The sequence below is a fragment of the Sminthopsis crassicaudata genome, chromosome 2 (genome assembly GCF_048593235.1).
Source record: "Sminthopsis crassicaudata isolate SCR6 chromosome 2, ASM4859323v1, whole genome shotgun sequence".
NCBI classification, from domain to species: Eukaryota; Metazoa; Chordata; class Mammalia; order Dasyuromorphia; family Dasyuridae; genus Sminthopsis; species Sminthopsis crassicaudata.
The window spans coordinates 122,614,377-122,634,767 of NC_133618.1; the positions used below are offsets into that span (position 1 = coordinate 122,614,377).

At 36.1% G+C, this 20,391-nt stretch overlaps 1 protein-coding gene across 4 annotated transcripts in view; it reads right to left on the reverse strand.

Moving 5' to 3' along the window:
- CDS2 (CDP-diacylglycerol synthase 2) overlaps window positions 1-20,391 on the reverse strand; it is a 60,760-nt gene that overhangs the window by 14,019 nt on the left and 26,350 nt on the right. For 2 of the 4 annotated variants that reach the window (XM_074287152.1, XM_074287155.1), the window contains exons 2-4: window positions 3,934-4,067; window positions 3,305-3,401; window positions 2,565-2,662 (exon numbers count right to left, since the gene is read on the reverse strand). In XM_074287152.1, coding sequence (XP_074143253.1) covers window positions 2,565-2,662; window positions 3,305-3,401; window positions 3,934-4,067 — 329 coding nt within the window. Of the gene's footprint in view, window positions 1-2,564; window positions 2,663-3,304; window positions 3,402-3,933; window positions 4,068-4,692; window positions 4,808-13,170; window positions 13,225-20,391 lie in introns of all 4 variants that reach the window. The other 2 variants (XM_074287154.1, XM_074287153.1) reach the window with 2 other exon arrangements.

The following is a 20,391-nucleotide window of genomic DNA, read 5'->3' on the forward strand; positions in this document are numbered from 1 at the left end:
CAACAGACATCCTATTTTTCTTTGTTCTGATTTCCTGTATATGGGAACAGCTTCCTAGAGTCTTCCACAACTTTTCAGTTGGAAACACTCCTTAGTAATTCTATTCACTGCAATATTCAACTGTTACTCTATGCAACTGTTACTCCTATGCAAATAATATTGGCTATTAAACAAATGATTCCCAAAACTCTATGCAAATAACATTAGCTATTATGCAAATGATTCCCATATCTAGCCCTTTGGTCTTGTCTGACCTCCTTCTGAAATTCAGAACTACAGCTCTAATTGATTTCAAGATATCACCAACAACATCCAACTCAACAGATCCCAAATTTTCATCTTTTTCTTCAAAAACTTTTCTCCTGAGTTGCACATGTTTAACCTATATTAGATAACTTGTGATCTAGAGGAGGTAGAGGGAGAGAGAGAGAAAAATTTGGAACACAAGGTTTTTGCAAGGATGAATGTTGAAAACTATCTTTACATGTATTCCGAAAAATAAAAACAACTTTTATTCCTTATGATCTCAGTTATGATATCACTATTCATCCAGTTGCCTATATCCAGAATCACTAATTATCTTTGACTCTTTTCCTTTCTACAGCCTTCTTATCTATCACTTATTAAAAATCCTGTCAATTCTTCCCAAAATCTATTTTTCCTCCTTTCTCTATTTTCAATACAACCATCAAGGTAGAGGACTTCATTGCCACATAGCTTACCATTACCACCAGATTATTGCAATAAACTTCTTCAGAAGTCATCCCATCCCTAATCCAACCTCTATACCTTCATACTATTTTCCTTAAGAATATATCTAGTCCTCTTATTCTTCAGTGGACATTTCCTGCCAGCCTAGCAGTATTTAAACCCCCTTTCTGGCATTCAATTCTCTTCAAAATCTGACATATCTTTATTTTTTCAGCCTTCTAAAATACTAATTCACTTCACCTATTTTGTGGTCCTTCCAAGACAGACTTACTATCTTGAACCCTGAACACCCATAGATTCTATTACACATCTTAGCCAATCCTATAACAGGAACGTTTTTCTACCTTCTTCTATATCCCAATAAATTTCTCCCCATCTTTCAAAGCCCTACTTAAATTTCACTTCTAATCCTGATAACAATATACAATTCTGGCATACAATTTTTCTCTTGATGCTGACATAGCACCATTTTGTACCTAATTATATTTCATGATAAATATCACTTCTATGTGATAAACATACTATAATCTATGTGACATATGTCCTCTTACCAGACTATAAGGTTCAAGACTGCAAGGATCTTATCATAGTTACTGAACTGCAGTCAGATCCTACAAATTAAATTTTCAACTCTTAATCTTTTTTGTGAAGCTTCCAAACTTAACCAGGAATATAAAAATCAGAATAACAATGTAAACTAGCATTCCATACTCTCCACATTCTGGGTCCAACCTACTCTGCAATCTACCTTCTTAACCACTATTCTCCTTATAGAGTTCTTCTACCTGAATTGGTCAACTCATTAACCAACTGCCCAAGCTTCCTTGCCACTTCAGTACTTTGATTCACTGAACTATAGTGTGTGTGTGTGTGTGTGTGTGTGTGTGTGTGTGTGTGTGTGTGTGTGTACACCTTCACACAGCTAGAAGGAATCATCAAACACTCATTTTACAAATCAGAAAACGGAGACCCAGAGAGGCCAGATACCTTGTCCATGCACATACTAGTCCGTTAGTGGCACTACCCATCTCCTTTTGGTCATTCCATGGTTGTAGGTCCCCCTGGCCCCCGAGCTTATTCACAAGACCCAAGGAATCCCCCTAATTAATAAGTCACAAAGGAGATTGTTCTTTACAAGAAGAAATTTTGGAATTTTCAGTGGCCTGCCACTGCCCACTATGATTTGTGCAGATTTTCTTTCTAAGTTTTATTATCTTGTATACATTTCAGTAACTTTGTGAAAAGATAAAATATTGAATCTCTAAATTCTAGCCCAATGGGAGAAGCCAAGTGAATGTCTAAAAGTAAATTGATAGCAGAATGAATATTAAAAATAAGCACCTAAAAATCTCAGTCCTGGACTGGAAAATATCTTAGTCTAGTTATAACAATAACTTCATTTTACAAAAAAGAAAAATGAGACTTATATGAAGAAGGGAAAAGAGAATAGCACTGAGGAAGAAATGATTTGCTCTTAATCACACAAATATGGTTAAAAGCTGAACTGAAATTAGAACCCAGATTTCCTGACTCCCAGTTCAACATCTGTCTTCTAAACTTTGATGGATAAATTATGGTGGATCAGAAAATTTTAGTTTCTTAAGCAGATGCTATAAAGCCCAAACATACTCCATGCTATAAATATGACCATTTAAGTTCCTTCTGAGTTAAAATTGACATTTGTGGAAGCTGCTTAATGCCTCCTTGGCTCCCATGAAGCAGAAGCACACTTTCCTACCAAGAGAAGGGCACCATACACCTTTGTAGGTGTTGGTGAAAAATCTGGGAAACAAAAAAGCCCTTGATTTGTTATTCAGGGTTCTTACAGGCCCTTGGGAGGGCAGAGTGCTTACCAACTGAGAGTCCTGAACCAAGGTAAGTCATATGAGTGATACACATTATAGCCAATCGTGATGATCTCATGGAAACATTTAATCTGAACACACATTACCTGTAAGACACAGAAGAATTTAATCATTTCCTATGCTTTATATTTTCAGCCACTTCCTCCCCTCTACCCCAACATTATAATCTGAGGGAGCAAAATCTTGTGGTGGTGAAGGGAGGAGCAAGACTTTAAATCAGTACATAAACTATTGGTTAAACACCAAACAAGACATAACAAAGATTTGACCTGCTCAGACCTACAAATGATACTTCTATTCTCATTATCCTGATTCCCATCATTTGCTTCCCTCCATAAATCCTGGGCAAATATCTTTTTTTTTTTTTTTTTTTTTAATTTACATTTAAATATAGTCTCTTTTTAAGAATTAACTTTAAATTAAAAACTCAGGGTTTCCTTAATGTAGTTGCTCCTCTCACTAGAGATAACAACTCTCTAATTCAAACCTAAACCTCTTTCTAGGAGCATTGAAGCCTTTATTTAAAAGGGAAACAGAGGCCCTGGGAAGTCTAAAAGGCTCTTAATCTTACTGCTATGCACATAGGAAGCACTTAATATTTACTGAATGTCTGTGGCTGAGTTCTGGAAGCATTCTCATCTCCAGATCAAATCAGTCTCATAATTAATAAGATGACAGACCATATAGAATTCAAGGTCAGACTACATTAACATGCAAATACTACTTACGATCATCATTAAAACCATAGGTCCCAAATAGATGATGATGAAGAAAAAGGCAATCATAGCCAAAGTCAGGATACCTCTCACCCACCAGTTTTTCCATCTAGTTCAGAGAAAATACATTTAGGTACAAAAAAAGAGATCTAAACACATTAAGTAGAACCCAGAATCAAACCCTTCTTACATCACTCATTTCTGATGGGTATGTCTATGATTAAGGAAAATAAGCATTTTTTTTTTTTTGTGAGAAAATCTTTTCTCCAGGTCAAGAACTCTGGCACACCTTCAAAGAAGTTGAACGCAAAGGACCTTCACTCAGCCAAATTAACTTTTTGTCTCAAAGCACTGAAGGAAACTAAGCAATGAACTTAGACCTTTAGACCAACCATAGCATTAATTATCCATTCCACACATTTACACGTAAACTTAACCACTGACCACACACTGTCCAGGATTATTTTGTAATTATGTTCTGTAGGATAACCATGACTTTTCAAAAAAATAATCATTTTAAAAAATACAAAAAGATAATCATCAACTTGAACAAATGGACCATTTCATATCTGATTTTCCTATAGCAGTCAGTAAATTGGTAACCATTAAATGAATTTCTAGTACTTGATGATTTGAGTTACCTTGAGGACAAATTTGACAGTGCTCGGTTGAAAACCTCAGGAGTATCATCAGAGGTGGGTACTGGTGCAGGTTCAGCTCGGCTTTCGCTATCTGATGCAGTCTCCCCATCTGTCTTTGTTTCCACCTCAGACTCCTAAATGCAGTGAAAATCCAGAATGTTAAAAAAAAAAAAAAAAAAAAGACTTGACTTAAGTAAATACAACCTACAACATGACAAAAAGATAGCTTCCTAGACAAAGATAAGACAGATAGACAAGTAGATAGATAACAGATGGATATAGTAGATAGAATATATGGATAGATGATAGACAAGACAGAATGACAACCAAGTAGATAGATAGAAAGACAGACAGACAGAGAGAAATGGATGGGTAGATGCCCAGTTCAGTGAGCAGCTGTGGATGTTGAACAAGCCACTTCACCCACCTTGGGCCTCCCTCAGATTTCACATCAGAAAAATGAGAGATCATCTTTCCAATACACTGAGATCTTTTCCAACTCAGTATATTTAATTACACAATTCTAAGCATAGCTGAAGAACACAAATCCTAAGGGAATACAAATGAAAAGGTACAAGTAATCACGCTACCCTGATGGCAAGTTTCCCTGTCCATCACTGGATGCTGATCTCTGTCTGCACCACCATACGGGGAATGTGGCAGGACTAAAGGCACAGACAATTTTTATATAAAGCAAAGTGAAGGTGGGAAAGGTAGAGCAGGCTACTTTATGATCTCACCCCCCTCTTACTATCATACTTATCATAATCCAGAAGGGAGCAGAGGAAACTAAAGCCAAAAGAAAATCTACTCCTAGCAGAGCAGCCTTCTCTGTTCAGGTGGCACGATAGGCACAAAATGAAGCTGGCAGAAACTGTGGAAAACGAGAGGAACAGAGGTACCATAAGCTTGAAATTAAGTCTGCCAGCTACCTAATTCCAGGGCTGAATTCTTATTATGGCTGAGTCACCCCCCTGACTTTAGAAGGAGTCCAAAGTTCTTTTTATAAATTTTTTTAATATCAGCATAACTTTGATTCCTCAATGAAATGCAGATACGACTAGTGCAAAGAAGCAAGAACAACCAATAGCAGGTATGAGGAGGCTCCTTCAATTGAAAAGAGGCATTTTAGCCACTAGCTCCAGCTCTACCATACCAAAGCTCTACCTTTTTGTGAGGAAAGCACCTTGTAAACTTTGGAATACTATAAAAATATGATCTACTATTAGTATTATCACCCAAAGTGTTCTCCTATATCTATATAAAAAGGAAGCATAAGACAGTTGAAAAGCACCGGATTTAGAATCAAGTGACCTGAGTAGCTTTAAGAATTTCAGTAACTCCTTTAATCACTCTGAGCCTCAAGTTTCTGCATCTGAGAACTGGAGATAATAACACTTGTACTACCTACTTTACAGGGTTATTGTGAGGAAGATGTTTTATAAAGCTAAAAGTACAACTGAAACTGGAATAATTTAATGCAAACAATTCAGAAAGTTTAGTGTATTCACTCTGGACACACAAGGAGTCAAACCCTCAGACTTAACCTCAGAAACCCATTGATACTGTGCTGGTGGCAAACTAAAAGTTAGCAAGAGAGAAATACATTAATATTGGATAGACCTTTGGGGTAGAAAAAAAAGCAATTGAGAACAAGACTCCTATAATGTAATTCAAAGGGTTTTATAGTAAGAAAAGAATGTGAAGAGGAAACAATCTATATAGGTTCTCTAAGATAAAGAAATATTTAAAAAGCTAAGATGTCGAAAGAGTAGCAAGAAATATAATGTAACTAGCCAAATTACTAGCCAATAAACTAGCCAAGAAGCTAATATGAGACATTATAGAAAAGAACAAGTAGTAAAACTCAGGACAACATAAGCACGATAAATTAGAGTGCCTAACATAAAGAATCAAATTTGACTTCTCAGGTACCACTGAGACTTGCAACATAATTAGAATATGTCTCTAGACAGATATACTTTATTCAAAAGAAAAAGCAATTTGTTTTTGTTTTTGTCTTGTTTGTTTTAAAGAAAGACATAAAAGCCAACCTGAAAAAAATCTGGTTAATAAACTTTTCATCTCACAACTCAAGAAGATAGGAAAATGACATATGTACTAAAATATTCATAGTAGTTTCTGTGGTGGCAAAACACTACAAACAAAAAAGGGTATCCATCAATTGGGAAATGGCTAAACAAATTATGGTTAATGAATGCAATGGTATACTACTGTGCCATCAGAAATGATGAAGAGGAAAGTTTCAGGGAAACCTAGTCAGACTTATATGAATTGATGCAAAGTGAATGAGCAAAAAAAGGAGAACAATTTATACAATAACAATGTTTTGAAAACAAACTACACTGGAAGCTGTGTGCTCTCATCAATGCAGTATCTATCCATGATTCCAGAGGACTAATCCATGTCTGAAGAGAGGTGTTGAATTCAGGGTACAAAATAGACTTTGTTGGATACAATCAATGTGAGAACCTATTTTATTTAATCATATATATTTGTTACATGAAGGCTCGTTTGCTTTTATTTTTCAAATGGTAGGAAGAAGACAGGGAGAAATAATCAATTTTTTAATCAATTGAAAAAATAAAATGTAATTGAAAACTGAAAAAACAAGCAATTATAAACAAACAAAAAAAAAAAAATAAGGAAAAGATGTGAAGACTTCTTATATGAACTGATACACAGGAAAGAATCCAAAATCAAATCAACATATCGAAGGACTACAACAATATAAATAAAAACAATAAAAGGCAGTCAAATGATGATGAGAGGCATTTGCTCTTCATAGATTTAGGATGGTGACTGGCTATAGTTGTTTTTTCAGTCAGTTTTGTTTAACTATTTTTCTTTTACTGTTGCAAAGGAAGGTGAATCAAAAAAAACCCATTGTGATGTAGAAAATAAAAGACATCCAAAAACATTTTAAAAACAGTGATAAGGCATGTACAAAAATGTTTGTGTACAAAAATGTCCTTTTTGTAGTGACAAGGAATTGGAAACTGAGTGGATACCCATCAGTTGGAGAATGGTTGAGTACAAATGTAATAGATTATTATTCCCTAATGATCAGCAGGCTGATTTTAAAAAGACTTGGACAAGAGATACAAAGAGAAATTCCATTCCAAACAAATGTTGAGAGTATAAAATATTTGGGAATCCATCTACCAAAGAAAAGTCAGGAATTATATGAGAAAAATTACAAAACACTTGCCACAAAAATAAAATCAGATTTAAATAATTGGAAAGACATTCAGTGCTCTTGGATAGGCCGAGCGAATATAATAAAGATGACAATACTCCCCAAACTAATCTATTTATTTAGTGCTATACCAATCAGACTCCCAAGAAACTATTTTAATGACCTAGAAAAAATAACAACAAAATTCATATGGAAGAATAAAAGGTCAAGAATTGCAAGGGAACTAATGAAAAAAAACTCAGAGGAAGGTGGTCTAAGTGTACCTGATCTAAAGCTATATTATATAGCAGCAGTCACCAAAACCATTTGGTATTGGCTACGAAATAGACCGGTAGATCAGTGGAACAGATTAGATACAAAGGACAAAAAAGGGTACATCTATAGCAATCTAATCTTTGACAAACCCAAAGATTCCAACATTAGGGATAAAAATTCATTATTCGGAAAAAACTGTTGGGAAAACTGGAAATTAGTATGGCAGAAATTAGATATGGATCCACACTTAACACCATATACCAAGATAAGATCAAAATGGGTCCATGATTTAGGCATAAAGAGGGAGATAATAAATAGATTAGAGGAACAGAGGATAATCTACCTCTCAGACTTGTGGAGGAGGAAGGAATTTATGACCAGAGGAGAACTAGAGATCATTATTGATCACAAAATAGAAGATTTTGATTACATCAAACTAAAAAGTTTCTGTACAAATAATACTAATGCAAACAAGATTAGAAGGGAAGTAACAAATTGGGAAAATATTTTTAAAAACAAAGGTTCTGACAAAGGTCTCATTTCCAAAATATATAGAGAACTGACCCTAATTTATAAGAAACCGAACCATTCTCCAATTGATAAATGGTCAAAGGATATGAACAGACAATTCTCAGAGGAAGAAATTGAAACTATATCCACTCACATGAAAGAGTGTTCCAAATCACTACTGATCAGAGAAATGCAAATTAAGACCACTCTGAGATACCACTACACACCTATCAGATTGGCTAAGATGACAGGAACAAATAATGACAAATGTTGGAGGGGATGTGGGGAAACTGGGACACTAATACATTGCTGGTGGAGTTGTGAAAGAATCCAGCCATTCTGGAGAGCAATCTGGAATTATGCCCAAAAAGTTATCAAACTGTGCATACCCTTTGACCCAGCAGCGCTACTACTGGGATTATATCCCAAAGAAATACTAAAGAGCGGAAAGAGACATATATGTGCCAAACTGTTTGTGGCAGCTCTTTTTGTTGTAGCTAGAAACTGGAGGATGAATGGATGTCCATCAGTTGGAGAATGGTTGGGTAAATTGTGGTATATGAAGGTTATGGAATATTATTGCTCGGTAAGAAATGACCAGCAGGAGGAATATAGAGAGGCCTGGAGAGACTTAAATCAACTGATGCTGAGTGAAATGAGCAGAACCAGAAGATCACTGTACACTTCAACAACAATACTGTATGAGGATGTATTCTGATGGAAGTGGAAATCTTCAACATAAAGAAGATCCAACTCACTTCCAGTTGATCAATGATGGACAGAGGTAGCTGCACCCAGAGAAGAAACACTGGGAGGGGAATGAAAATTGTTAGCACTAATATCTGTCTGCCCAGGTTGCATGTACCTTCGGATTCTAATGTTTATTGTGCAACAAGAAAATGATATTCGCACACATGTATTGTACCTAGACTATATTGTAACACATGTAAAATGTATGGTATTGCCTGTCGTCGGGGGGAGGGAATAGAGGGAGGGGGGCTAAATTGGAAAAATGAATACAAGGGATAATATTATAAAATATATATATATATATATATATATATATATATATATATATATATATATATATATATATATATATATATATAAAAAAAAAAAGACTTGGAGAGAATTGCATGAACTGATGCTAAGTGAAGCAAGTAGAATCAAGAGAACATTATACACAGAAACAATAAAATTATGTATTGATGAATTGTGTTGAACTTGGCTCTTTTCAACAATGAGATGATTCAAAGAAATTTTAGTAGACTTGGGATGGAGAGAGCCATTTGCATCCAAAGATAGGACAACTAAGGAGACTGAATGTGGAGTACAACACAGTATTTTCATCTTTTTTGTTGTTGCATGTTTGCTTATTTTTTTCTTTCTCATTTTCACCCTTTTGATCTGATTTTTCTGGTGCATCATGATAAATGTGGAAATACATTTAGAAGGGGAATATACCCTACCAACAGGGGTAAGGCCAATAAAAATCAAAATGAGCTAAAAATAGTAGGGGAATCTAAGACTAAGAAAAAGCTTACTGAGCTATTTTGGAGAAGAGAAAGATCAAAGAGAGAGGACAGAATGTTGTTTAAGGTGAAAAGAACTATAATTGACAACCAAAAAAAAAAAAAGACAAATCTATTCATTTGTTTCTATTTTCTCAGTCTTGGTGAATGAAATGTGCACTGGAAAGGAAAACAGAAACTAAAAGTTTTAAGAAGAGAACAATTAGAAGGCCCTTGATGAGTTTATATCAAGTAAACTGAAAGAACTGACAGATGTAATTGCTAAACCGTCAGTAATCTCTGAAAAACCCTGGACCCATAAAAGAAATACTACAGGACTGTAGAATGGCAAATGTCTCAACTTTTTAAAAAGGAAAAGTGAATAGAATATGTAAATTATAGGCCAGTGATCTAGTCTTCGAGTCCTGGCAAAATTCTAGAATAAATTCTAGAATAAATGGCTGAACAAGTAGAAAAGAAAGTTATAATCACAAAGTGCAACATATCAGACCAACTTTATTTGACTTTTGACAGAGATTACTATTCTGATAAATTATTTAAGAGAACAGAAACAAAAAAGACAACTCAAAAGGGATAACTCAAAAGCTGGAAATAAATAGGGAAAGAATAATGAGAAAAAAATTCAAGGGTAGAACGTTCAATATTGAAACAAACGACCTTAAAGTCAAAACTCTAAACTGGTGCCAGCAAAGCCAGAAAGGCGTAATGGACTGGGAGAAAAGAGAAAGAATAAGACCACAAAAAAGGGAGAGAAGAAGAATTTCAGGAGGAAAGGTATAAAAACAGAACATTATGTTTGGAGAGTGGATCTTCACAGTTCAAGCTCTTGGGAGTTCTTCATTTAGGTAACAGTAAGGTCTAAAGGGTAGCTATTCTGGTGAGCAGTTAGTAGAAATGAAAATGGAGGTAAGTGTAAGAATATTAATGCAATTTAAATATTAAATGTCAATAAAGGTAATAATAGGGAATGGCTGAAGGGGGAAGTTTATAAATTAGATGCTGAAGTATTGAAGGGGAAGAATTCTAGATATCCATGTATTTAAAAAAAATAGGGTGGTATGGAAGTTAAGAGAATAGAGTGTACTGAATGATGATGATGGATTATGGCATTAGGAGAGAGAGAGAGAGAAAAAAAAAAAAAAAAAAAAAAGAGTAGAGGCAAAATGACAAAATTCCTGAACTAAGCCGCAGGGGATGTGGACCTAAAGGCTAAGCCAAATTTCAGATTACTCAATGAGACAGAAATTATCTAATAGAAATTGGGGACTCAAGGAAAATTTCTTTATAACAAAACATGGCACTAGGATCCTACAGGATAAAGTGAAAGAAGCTAATTATCCACAGAAGAGGTTAAGAACCACAAAGTCTGGCATTAATTAATAATAATGGAGATGGCTTAGGATAGTTTTAAAGTCAGGACAACCAAGTGTTGCCTCCAACAAATAAGGGCTCTGTGACCCAAGGCAAGATGTTTTACCTCTCATTGCTCTAGGCATTAGTGCTCTGGGAACATAGAAAAGCAGGTGGTAAAAGGAGATTCCTCACTTGTGAGGTTCTCTCTGCCAATGAAATCCTAAATCTAATCTCCATTTTACCCTTAAAAACAGCTCTAAGATAGGTGCTATGGTTGTCAACACTTTGCAAATGAAGAAACTAAGATTGAAAGAGATTAATACTTTAAGTGTCTTGTCTAGGGTCAAACAGCTATCAAGTGCCTAAAATACAAACCCAGGTCTCCCAAATGCTAGTCCAGCACATTTTCCTCTATCTAGTGCTGCCTCTTGATAATAACTAACTTCTGCAGAATGCTGTTACATAAACTATTTCGTGTGAGCCTCAGAGGAAGATTCAGATATTGTTCCAGGTCCAGTATGGGAGACAAAACAAAGTATGGCAATAAAATCAAAGGAAATAAAACTTGTAATCATGCAGCAAATCACAAGAATAATCCACATGTCCATAGCACAACAGTCTAATGGGGGAGAACATCAGATTTGACTTCATGGTCTAATCTGGCAGGTCACTTCATCTACACGTTTCAGTTTCTTCATCTGTAAAACAGGGAGCTGTATTATTTGATACTAAAGATTCATTCCTTTCCAGCTCATTAAAATGATGTTTCTATGTGAGACGATGAACAAATATGTTCATGTCTTTCAGCCTCATTTTCCTCTCCTTTAAAAGGAAGAAGGAAGCACAGCTGACCTCTCAGATCTCTTCCCAACATAAAACCATGGTCCTAGAATCTGTTTGAAGCTGATGGAACTGACACTCAAAAAGGTCAGGATCTGCCTGGACTCATATAGCTGGCAATCAGCTCTCCTGACTCCACACTCTACCATGGGTTATATGTACACTCACAATGATTAGCAACTGTTTCATGCATCTATCTGGTCTCCAAAACCAGACTTCAATCTCCCAGAATTGATCCCTATGGTTAGAATTTTATCTTACCCACAAGAGTGCTTAGAACAGCAAGAACTCAATATAATACTTGATGAACTGAATGGGCATAGATAACAGTAGGGATTTGGGGGGAGGGGGAATTGCGGATCAAATTCCTTATGCTGGATTACACAGCAAAGAGTGTAACAGGAAAATCTATTGTTTGTGCATTAAACAGGCTGCAAATGACCCTTTTGTCACCAAAAACACTGCCTCAGCTCCAGAAATCTGCTGTTTGGTGTTTGCCTTGGTATGCCAGATAACCAGCAGATACACATATACCATGACCATGGAAATAAACAGATGATTCCCTTAACCTTAAGATATTTATTAGTACCATGCACAAAAATTAATTTCACTATCAATTTTGACTCAAGAATAGAAGCTCAAGAGCTTATCACATTCAATATGGTTTACTCTGCAAAATTTGGAACAAAAATGTACTATGGCTACCAACTAGACAGTCCTTGCAGTAGCAAGAAAAAGGAGGGGGGCTAGACTGGTGAAGGTGTTTTGAGAGACAGTAGGCTAGAGAGGATGGCTCCTCTGAAAATTTTTGCTTAGAAATACAATTTATAAAAATGCATAACACTAAAGAAACTTTTCACTTTGCTAAATGTCTTTTTCCACCCCTGGAAGTAATAAAGAGAACAAAAGGGCTTCAGTTGTTCCCACAAAAGAGAGAATTCCTTCCTTCACATACTTCTCACTTCTCAAGGCTGACACTATTATAATGCAAAGGACCACAGCCAGATCTTACCATAGCCAGTAAGTTCTCATGGGAAAGTATATAAGTTAGGAGTCAAGAGACCTAGTGCTGGTCCTGCCCCTATCTAGTTAACTGACCTTAGTCTTTACTTCTTTGCAGCTCTAAAACTTGCAGAGACAATTTAATGTCACAGGACCTCTATTTCTATATTACCTGAAGTGGAAATGGTAATATTCTTCCTTATCTACCCTCAGGGAATAGTTAGAAAAGAAAAAACAAAAGCACACACACCAAAAAAAACTAAGATCTGGGAAGGATTTTAAGGCTCAACTAGTCTAACTCATACCCGAACCAGGATCCCCCTCTACAACAACCTCCCAAAAAGCAGAAATCCAGTCTTTCTTTTTGAAGATCTCAAGTGGTGGGGTATCTTCCACCACCAAAGAAGGACATTCCACACTTTTGAAGAACTCTAATTGTTATGAGGTTTGGGGGTTGTTTTTTAACACTGTTTTTTGTTGGGTTTTTTTTAACATTGAGCTGACAACAACTTCTCTTTAACTTACTAGCTATGTAACCTTGGGCAAATCGAACAATGTCTCTGATCTGATGTCTTCACCCTATAAAATGAAGAAAATCATAATAATTAGAATAGCTAGTGAGTCTATGATCTAATTACTTTCACATCCATTTCTGCATTGAGCTTCAAACTCTAGGAAGAAGGAAAGATATTAAACCCACTTTACAGACTAAGGCAACTAGCTCAGAGAACTTAGTTGCTTGTCCTGTATCATACAAGTAATAAGTGGGAAAACTAGAACTTCCTCCTCTTGCTCTGAAGTTCTCTTCTCTCTAGCCAAGAACAAGTTTAATTTCTCTTCCACATGACAGTCATTCTAATTCTTGAAGAAATCTATGCTATTCCCCTTAACTTCTCTCCAGGCAAAATATTCCTAATGCCTTCAACTGTTCCTTACAGGGCACAGCTTCCAGCCTTCCCATCTGCAGCCCTCTTCTCAAGAAGCTCCAACTTGCTAGGGTCCTTCTGAAAGGGATGTGAGGGGTGAGCTACACTAACAAGGCTCAATGAGAAAAAAGATTTAGCATCAAAAGGCATAGTATTTTGGTCTCAGAAACAATCTGATCCACTACACTCTGACCTTTCAGGCAACATCTAGAATACTATATTCAATTCTGAGAATCTAGAGAGACAACTGGGTAAGGGCTCAAGTTCATGTCATATCAGAGTTGTTTAAATAAACTAGGGATGTTCATCCTAAAAAAAGAAAAGAAAAGAAAGAAAGAAAGAAAAAGACTGTAGATGGAAGGGAAAGGAACATGACAGATGTCTCCATGTATTTAAAGGATTATCATTTGAAAAAAAAAAAAAATTCAGTATTAGATTTTGTCTGGGTAGCCCAAGAGGGTATACCAAATTAGCAACAGAAAGTTACCAAAAAAAAAAAAAAAAAAAAAAAAAAAAGCACATTTAGGCTCTCTCTAAACCATAAACTTCCTAAAGATTAGAGCTGTTTAAATATAAAACAGGCTGCCTCTCAAATATGTTCCCTCTCATTGAAGGTCTTCTAGCCAGTCGGCCAATTGAAGAGCATAGTATACTGGAGAGGGAATTCCTATCTGGGGATGAGTTGGAATATAGCCTTTTCAAGTCTGATATTTTGTGAGGTTGAGTGGGAAAAAGCCAAAAGCACTAGCTGTGAAATCAGATCTGGATTCAAATCCCACCTCTGATGTTAAGAAACAAGTCACTTCACTTCCCTGGCCCTCAGCTGAGGTGGGTGGATTAGAATAGCCTCACAGGTCTTTTCTAGCTTTAGATGCATCATCCTATGGTCCTGTAATGCCCAGATTTCCAATACTGCCGATGTAGTTCTGACTAGGAAAGAAGGCAGTTCAAATCAATTGTCATTCATTAATTTCCCTCCACATCCCCAACCCATGCTAAACCCTGTGCAGAATATGAAAGGGTTACACAGCCTAGTTTCTCTACTCAATACGAATTGAGTCAGAGAAAGATGATCAAAATACAGTCACAGGCCATAACACCAGTGACCTGTGTTTGCACCAGCAGAAAAAAAAAGTGACTTCAAAGAACAGTTATATGGGATATTTCAAAAGCCTTGGCGAAGTTTTAAGTGCTAAACTTCAGACTTTGGGGACATCATGCATATGAACCACAGATAAGGGCAGGGGCAGATTTTGTGGATCTAGAAAGTCAACTAAGGAATCTAAGCTATTAGGATTGCAAATTTCTTAACAGCAATAATGACTTCTTCAAGACTTCATTCACATCAGTGATGGTACAGAGAAGATTTAAATGTTTGTTAAACTGAAGTTACTTGATGTGGCAAGCAATGATTTCACTTTACATTTGCAGAGCATTTTACAATTCACAAAATGCTTTCAGATACATTCTCTCATAGCAAGTACAGTCATAATGTACAAGAGAGAGCACTGGGCTGATTAGTTATGTCACCATAAGCAAGTCACCTTCTCTCTCTCAGCCTCAGTTTCCTCATCTGTAAAATGACCAGAACAGCACCTGCCTCCAAGGATCAAATGAGATGATTTATATAAAGTACTCTGCAAGCCTTCAAGCTTAAATGTCAGTCATTATTATAACAATTTTTATCCTCATTTTACAGAGGCGGAAACACTGCAAAGTGAAGTGATTTCTCACAAAATTAACTGGGCAGTCAAGTTAAGGCTCGTAGGATTCCACTACATTTTTTCCCACTATATTAGAGCCACTATGAGTTCTTAAGATAAGAAATAAAATAGCCAGTTCTGTGTTTTAGGAAGACTAAACTGACTTCATGTGTTGCAGAAGCAAGACCACTGAGGAGGCAAATCTAAGGACATAGATAAATGGAGTTGGAATGGGAAAGCACTGAATCAAGAGGATGAAGTACTACAAAATTCTAACACCAGAGGTGGTAAACAGTAAATATGAGAGGGGAAGTTTGAGAAAGGAGGAAGCTATTTGGAAGATTTGGGCCTTTTAGAATACATTGAGGTTGCAATATAGTGGTCACCATAAATGACAATAAAGACGATGGGAAATGGGAGACTGGGGGAGAAATCAGAGATACTAGAAAGAATATGCAATCTGCAGTAAGAGGACCTGGGCTCAAATTCTGTCACTGACACTCACTAGCTATGTGACTTTGGAAGAAAGTCATTTCCCTTCTTTGGATCTCAGTTTCCTAATATGTGCTCACACCATATGTCAGGCTCCAAATGATATAAAAAGTCACATCATAAACAAATTGGGAACAAAAAAGGGAATATCTTTCCCAACTCTGGTAAAGCAAGAATTCATGACCAAACAATGAAAATGAGTTTCACAAAAGATAAAATGGATGCTTTTGAATATATAAAATTCTAAAAGTTTTTTCACAAAACAAAATCAATGTAGTTAAAGGAGTAACAGTTAAATGATAAAATATTGCAGAAAATTTATCTGATAAAAGTCTCATATCTTCTATTTAAGGAACAGTTTCAAATTTATAAGATCAAGAGTCATTCCCCAATATGGTCAAAAAATATGATGAACAGATAATTCTCAGAGGAAGAACTTTAAGTTATAAATTAACCACACAAAAACAACTTTAATGCTCCACTTCACAACATACCCATCAGATAATTTTTTAAATGACAATTATTGGCTATAAAGTAAACTTATAAAGTAAAAGAGAAAGTACACTTATGTTAGCAGTTCAATTCACAAAAAGCAATTTGGAATTATGCCATCCCAAAATCATTAAATCATCTTTAATCCAATGATAGTACTAAGCATATATTACCAAAAAAATAAAAAATAAAAAAATCAAAGAAAAAAGGAAAAGACCTATATGTATAAAAATATGTATAGTAGCTCTATTTGTTGTAGCAAGGAATTAGAAAACTAAGGGAACATCCATCAGCTGGAAAAGAGTGAACAAATTATGGTATTATAAATGTGAAGAAATAGTATTATATACAATATGTAATAGTATTATATGAAGAATGAGATAAGAGTCAGAGAAATTGGAAAGCCATGTATGAACAAATGTAAAGTGAGCAGAACCAGAATAATTTATAAAATAGCAACTTTTTCTGGAAAAAAAAAAAAAAAGAAAGGGTTTGGAATTGTTTCTGGGGTCCCTTCCAACTCCAATTCTATGCATTTTTGCTTTGAGACCATGAGAATGGATGAGTATCAAGAGGGTGAGAAAAAAAGAGCATCAGACTATCAGCAAGGAAAATGAAAAAGCTCAATCAGAAATTGTCTCTTGATTAGAACAAGATTAGTAACAAAACTGGGAAGGCTCTATAATGTGTGCCTGTCAAAATATTTTGAAGATACTCTGTTACCCAGAACTAAATCCCAGTAAGAAGTCTGTGTCCTAAGCTTTGGATAACAATAATCCTTTGCACTCTGGGTAATAGTACCATCTGGCTAAGTGTATTGCTTGGATCAGTATCAGGTGTACAATGAGGGATTTAGCTCCCCCTATTTCTAAGGGCCATCCATCACATGTTCACAATCCCTGCTCCTTGTCACCACAGATGGACGTCCAGAGTCCTTCCAATCATTTTCCTCACTCTGATTCCACTGTACTAACTCTGCTGTCACTAGCCTTTCTATTTTGGCTCTGGCCACACACAGGTTAAAAGTTGATTCTGGATGACTACATATTGACTCATTATTCTCAAAAGTATGACTCGGGCCACATAATTTATAGACAGCAGGGAGAACAGACACTTTTAAATGGTGAAATATATATATATATTCTTATTTTATATGAAAAAAGCCAATTGCTCTTCTGGGGGTCTCAGAAAATACCTCTTTTTAAACATATATAGTTAGCCACTATCAAATATAAAATGATTTAACCATTCAGAATAGATAGCAAAATCTCAAAAAGTTTTGGGAGGCAAAAAAGCAAAGAAATATTGCCCCTGTCTTTCTGGCATGAGATGGGTTCATAACAGCAAAACTTACAATTCTCTAGCACAGAGGTTATATCAAAATACTGCTGAGTGTGGTAAGCTCCTTCATCTATTCCTTCCCCTTGAAATAACAAAATGACATTTGATTCTCATAAACCTATTAATATTAGGATTCCCACTGTATAGATGAAGAAATTAAGGCCCAAAAAGGGTAATTATCAAAAATCACACTCCAATGTTCTTTTCCACTAGGGCAGTCTGCCTCTCAAAATGAGTGGCTTGCTTGCTTCCCCAACTAATAGAAGCTGCACAGAAAGATGAACTAGCACAGTTATTTTTAACTTCCCATCCTGTTGTCAAAGAAACTCACTCATGCTGTTTACCAAAGAGGATGAAAGGCCAGGGAGTAACAATGCAAGATTAAAGGTCATACCACACTTCTGGAGGACTGCCAGATGATTCAGTATTTATTCAGGATATTCTCCTTGTACCTTTGGATATTCTAGCAGCCTTTTTCTAAATTTCAAAAATTCTTACTGCTCAGTGTAAACTTTGGCTACTAGGCCTCCAACAACATTTTCCTGCCACAATTGTAACCAAGTGTCTCTTCCTTTCCTCCTCTTTCCTCCAGGTTATGAAGGGTTTGAGAGCAACAGAATGATTTTGTAGAAATAATGTAGAACTATTTCAAAGTCCGATTCTTTTTGTACAGTAAAATAACTGTTTGGACATGTATACATATATTGTATTTAATTTATATCTTAACATATGTAACATGTATTGGTCAATCTGCCATCTGGGGGGGTGGGGAAAATTTGGAACAAAAGGTTTGGCAATTGTCAGTGCTGTAAAATTATCCATGCATACTATCTTGTCAATAAAAAGCTATATTAAAAAAATAATAATGTAGAATATGTAATTATATTCTATATTAAACAAAAGCACAGTCTCCAGAATAAGAATGCCGTTCTCTGATTTTATAACTCTTTATCTGGTACTCTCTCCATCATTGGGCAACTCATTTTACAAAGGATATTAATAATCTAGAGCACAACCTGTCAGGTATGAGTGGGCTAGAGAGGGGACTTGAAACGATGCAAAAGAAGAAGTACTTAAAAGAAATAGGGACGCTTACCTTTGAGAATATAAGGGAAGATAGGGAAAGAATTATAACTATTTTTAAATATCTGAAGAGTGATCATGAGGAAAAAGCAATATGTTTATTTGGTCCCAAGGGACAGAACTAGAAGCAACTGGGAAATAACAGAAAGGCAAACTGCTGCTCCATACAAAGAAAAACTACTCAACAATAAGAACTATTAAAATGGAATGGACTGTCTCAGGAGCTAAGCAGAAATACAAAGATTTCTTTCTAAGAGCTAATTAACTGGATTTCCAACTCAAGGCTAGATGCTAGATGCCTATTAACATAGATTCCAACAATCATGGAACCTATCCTCCCCTCATTGTATATAGATGAAGAAAATGAAGACCAAAGCTAGTAAGAAATCATCCTGAGATCACATCACTAAATACAGCAAAGACTAAAATATACCTCTTCCCCTCCCAGTCCAGTATTTCTTCACTCCATCATGCTGTCATCAACAGGAACAGTAGTTACACAAGGAGAGACCACAGAATAAAAGTCTTAGTACTTTATATTTGAATATACTGCTCAATGGATAAAAACAGAACTACTCTTGAAGAAGGGACCCTGAAACTCTAAAACTGCTTGAAGGAGAAAAGGAGAAAATCTTTTTCAACCCTGCCTCAGTGAGACCCCACCCAAGAGAAACAAGACAAACAGCTTCATTTTGTTATCTAGTTGGGGTTGGTTTAGTCCTGAGCTAAAAGAATTCCAACCCTATTCAATTAAAGATCTTCTATTTAATTCAACTCTACCCACCAGCTTCTTTGGGAGGGGGAGCAGTCCTCCCTTGCAGCCAAAGACCTCCTTATAAAAATAGCAATTAAAAACTCATTTCTTTGCAAAGGTTCTAAACATGCCATGCTATGCCAAGGAGGTCTCTGCCCACTAGATGATATTCTTTTCCAGTGCTACCCTCTCTTTATCCTCACCCATTTCCCTAACCAGACTTTATGCCTCTGTCAGGATTTTTAACCTTACTTCCAATCCCCATAATAAACCTCTTTTATCAATATCTAGGTTTCCGGGTCTATAAATTCCTTTACAGAGAATTGTTAGGATCCTTACTAGGTGGTAAGTCGGTTCTTAACAATTCTCTAGCTCAGAATTCACACCTTTAGTTCACACCTTTAAAAGGAGTTTATATCTTTAGACTTCTGAAAGGAGTTTACACTTTTAAAGGAGTTAACATCTTTAAAAGAGCTAGCTCATTGGTTGTAAGGAGTTCCCACATGCCTGTGGAGTACCCACAAGCCCATTCTCTGAGAGGATAAAAGGAGCCAAGACTCAGTAGAGAGGGGCAGTCTGGAAGAAGAGAGTCTGGACTGGATCAAGGAGAAGACTTCCCGTCCATTCACAAATCTAAAGGAAAAGCCTGCTGCTCATGGATTTCCAGGAGAGAAGATTTAGAAAGAGACAGTAAAGGATTTTAATTTCTGGCTGCATTTTGGGGATTACTGGTACTGGAACTAAAATAAAACTAAGACTGCCTCCCCACAAGCTCCCCAAGAGATCTCCTCCCAGAGAACGATTACAATTCAGAGACAACAGAACATTAGAGAGAATCTCTGCACTGCCAAAAGGGGGGGTTCCCCAAAACTCCCTAACCTTGCGCCAAATCCCAAGGGGATGCAAGGGAGCCAAAGCTCTCCATTTGGTTCCATGAAGCCTGAACCTGCCACTG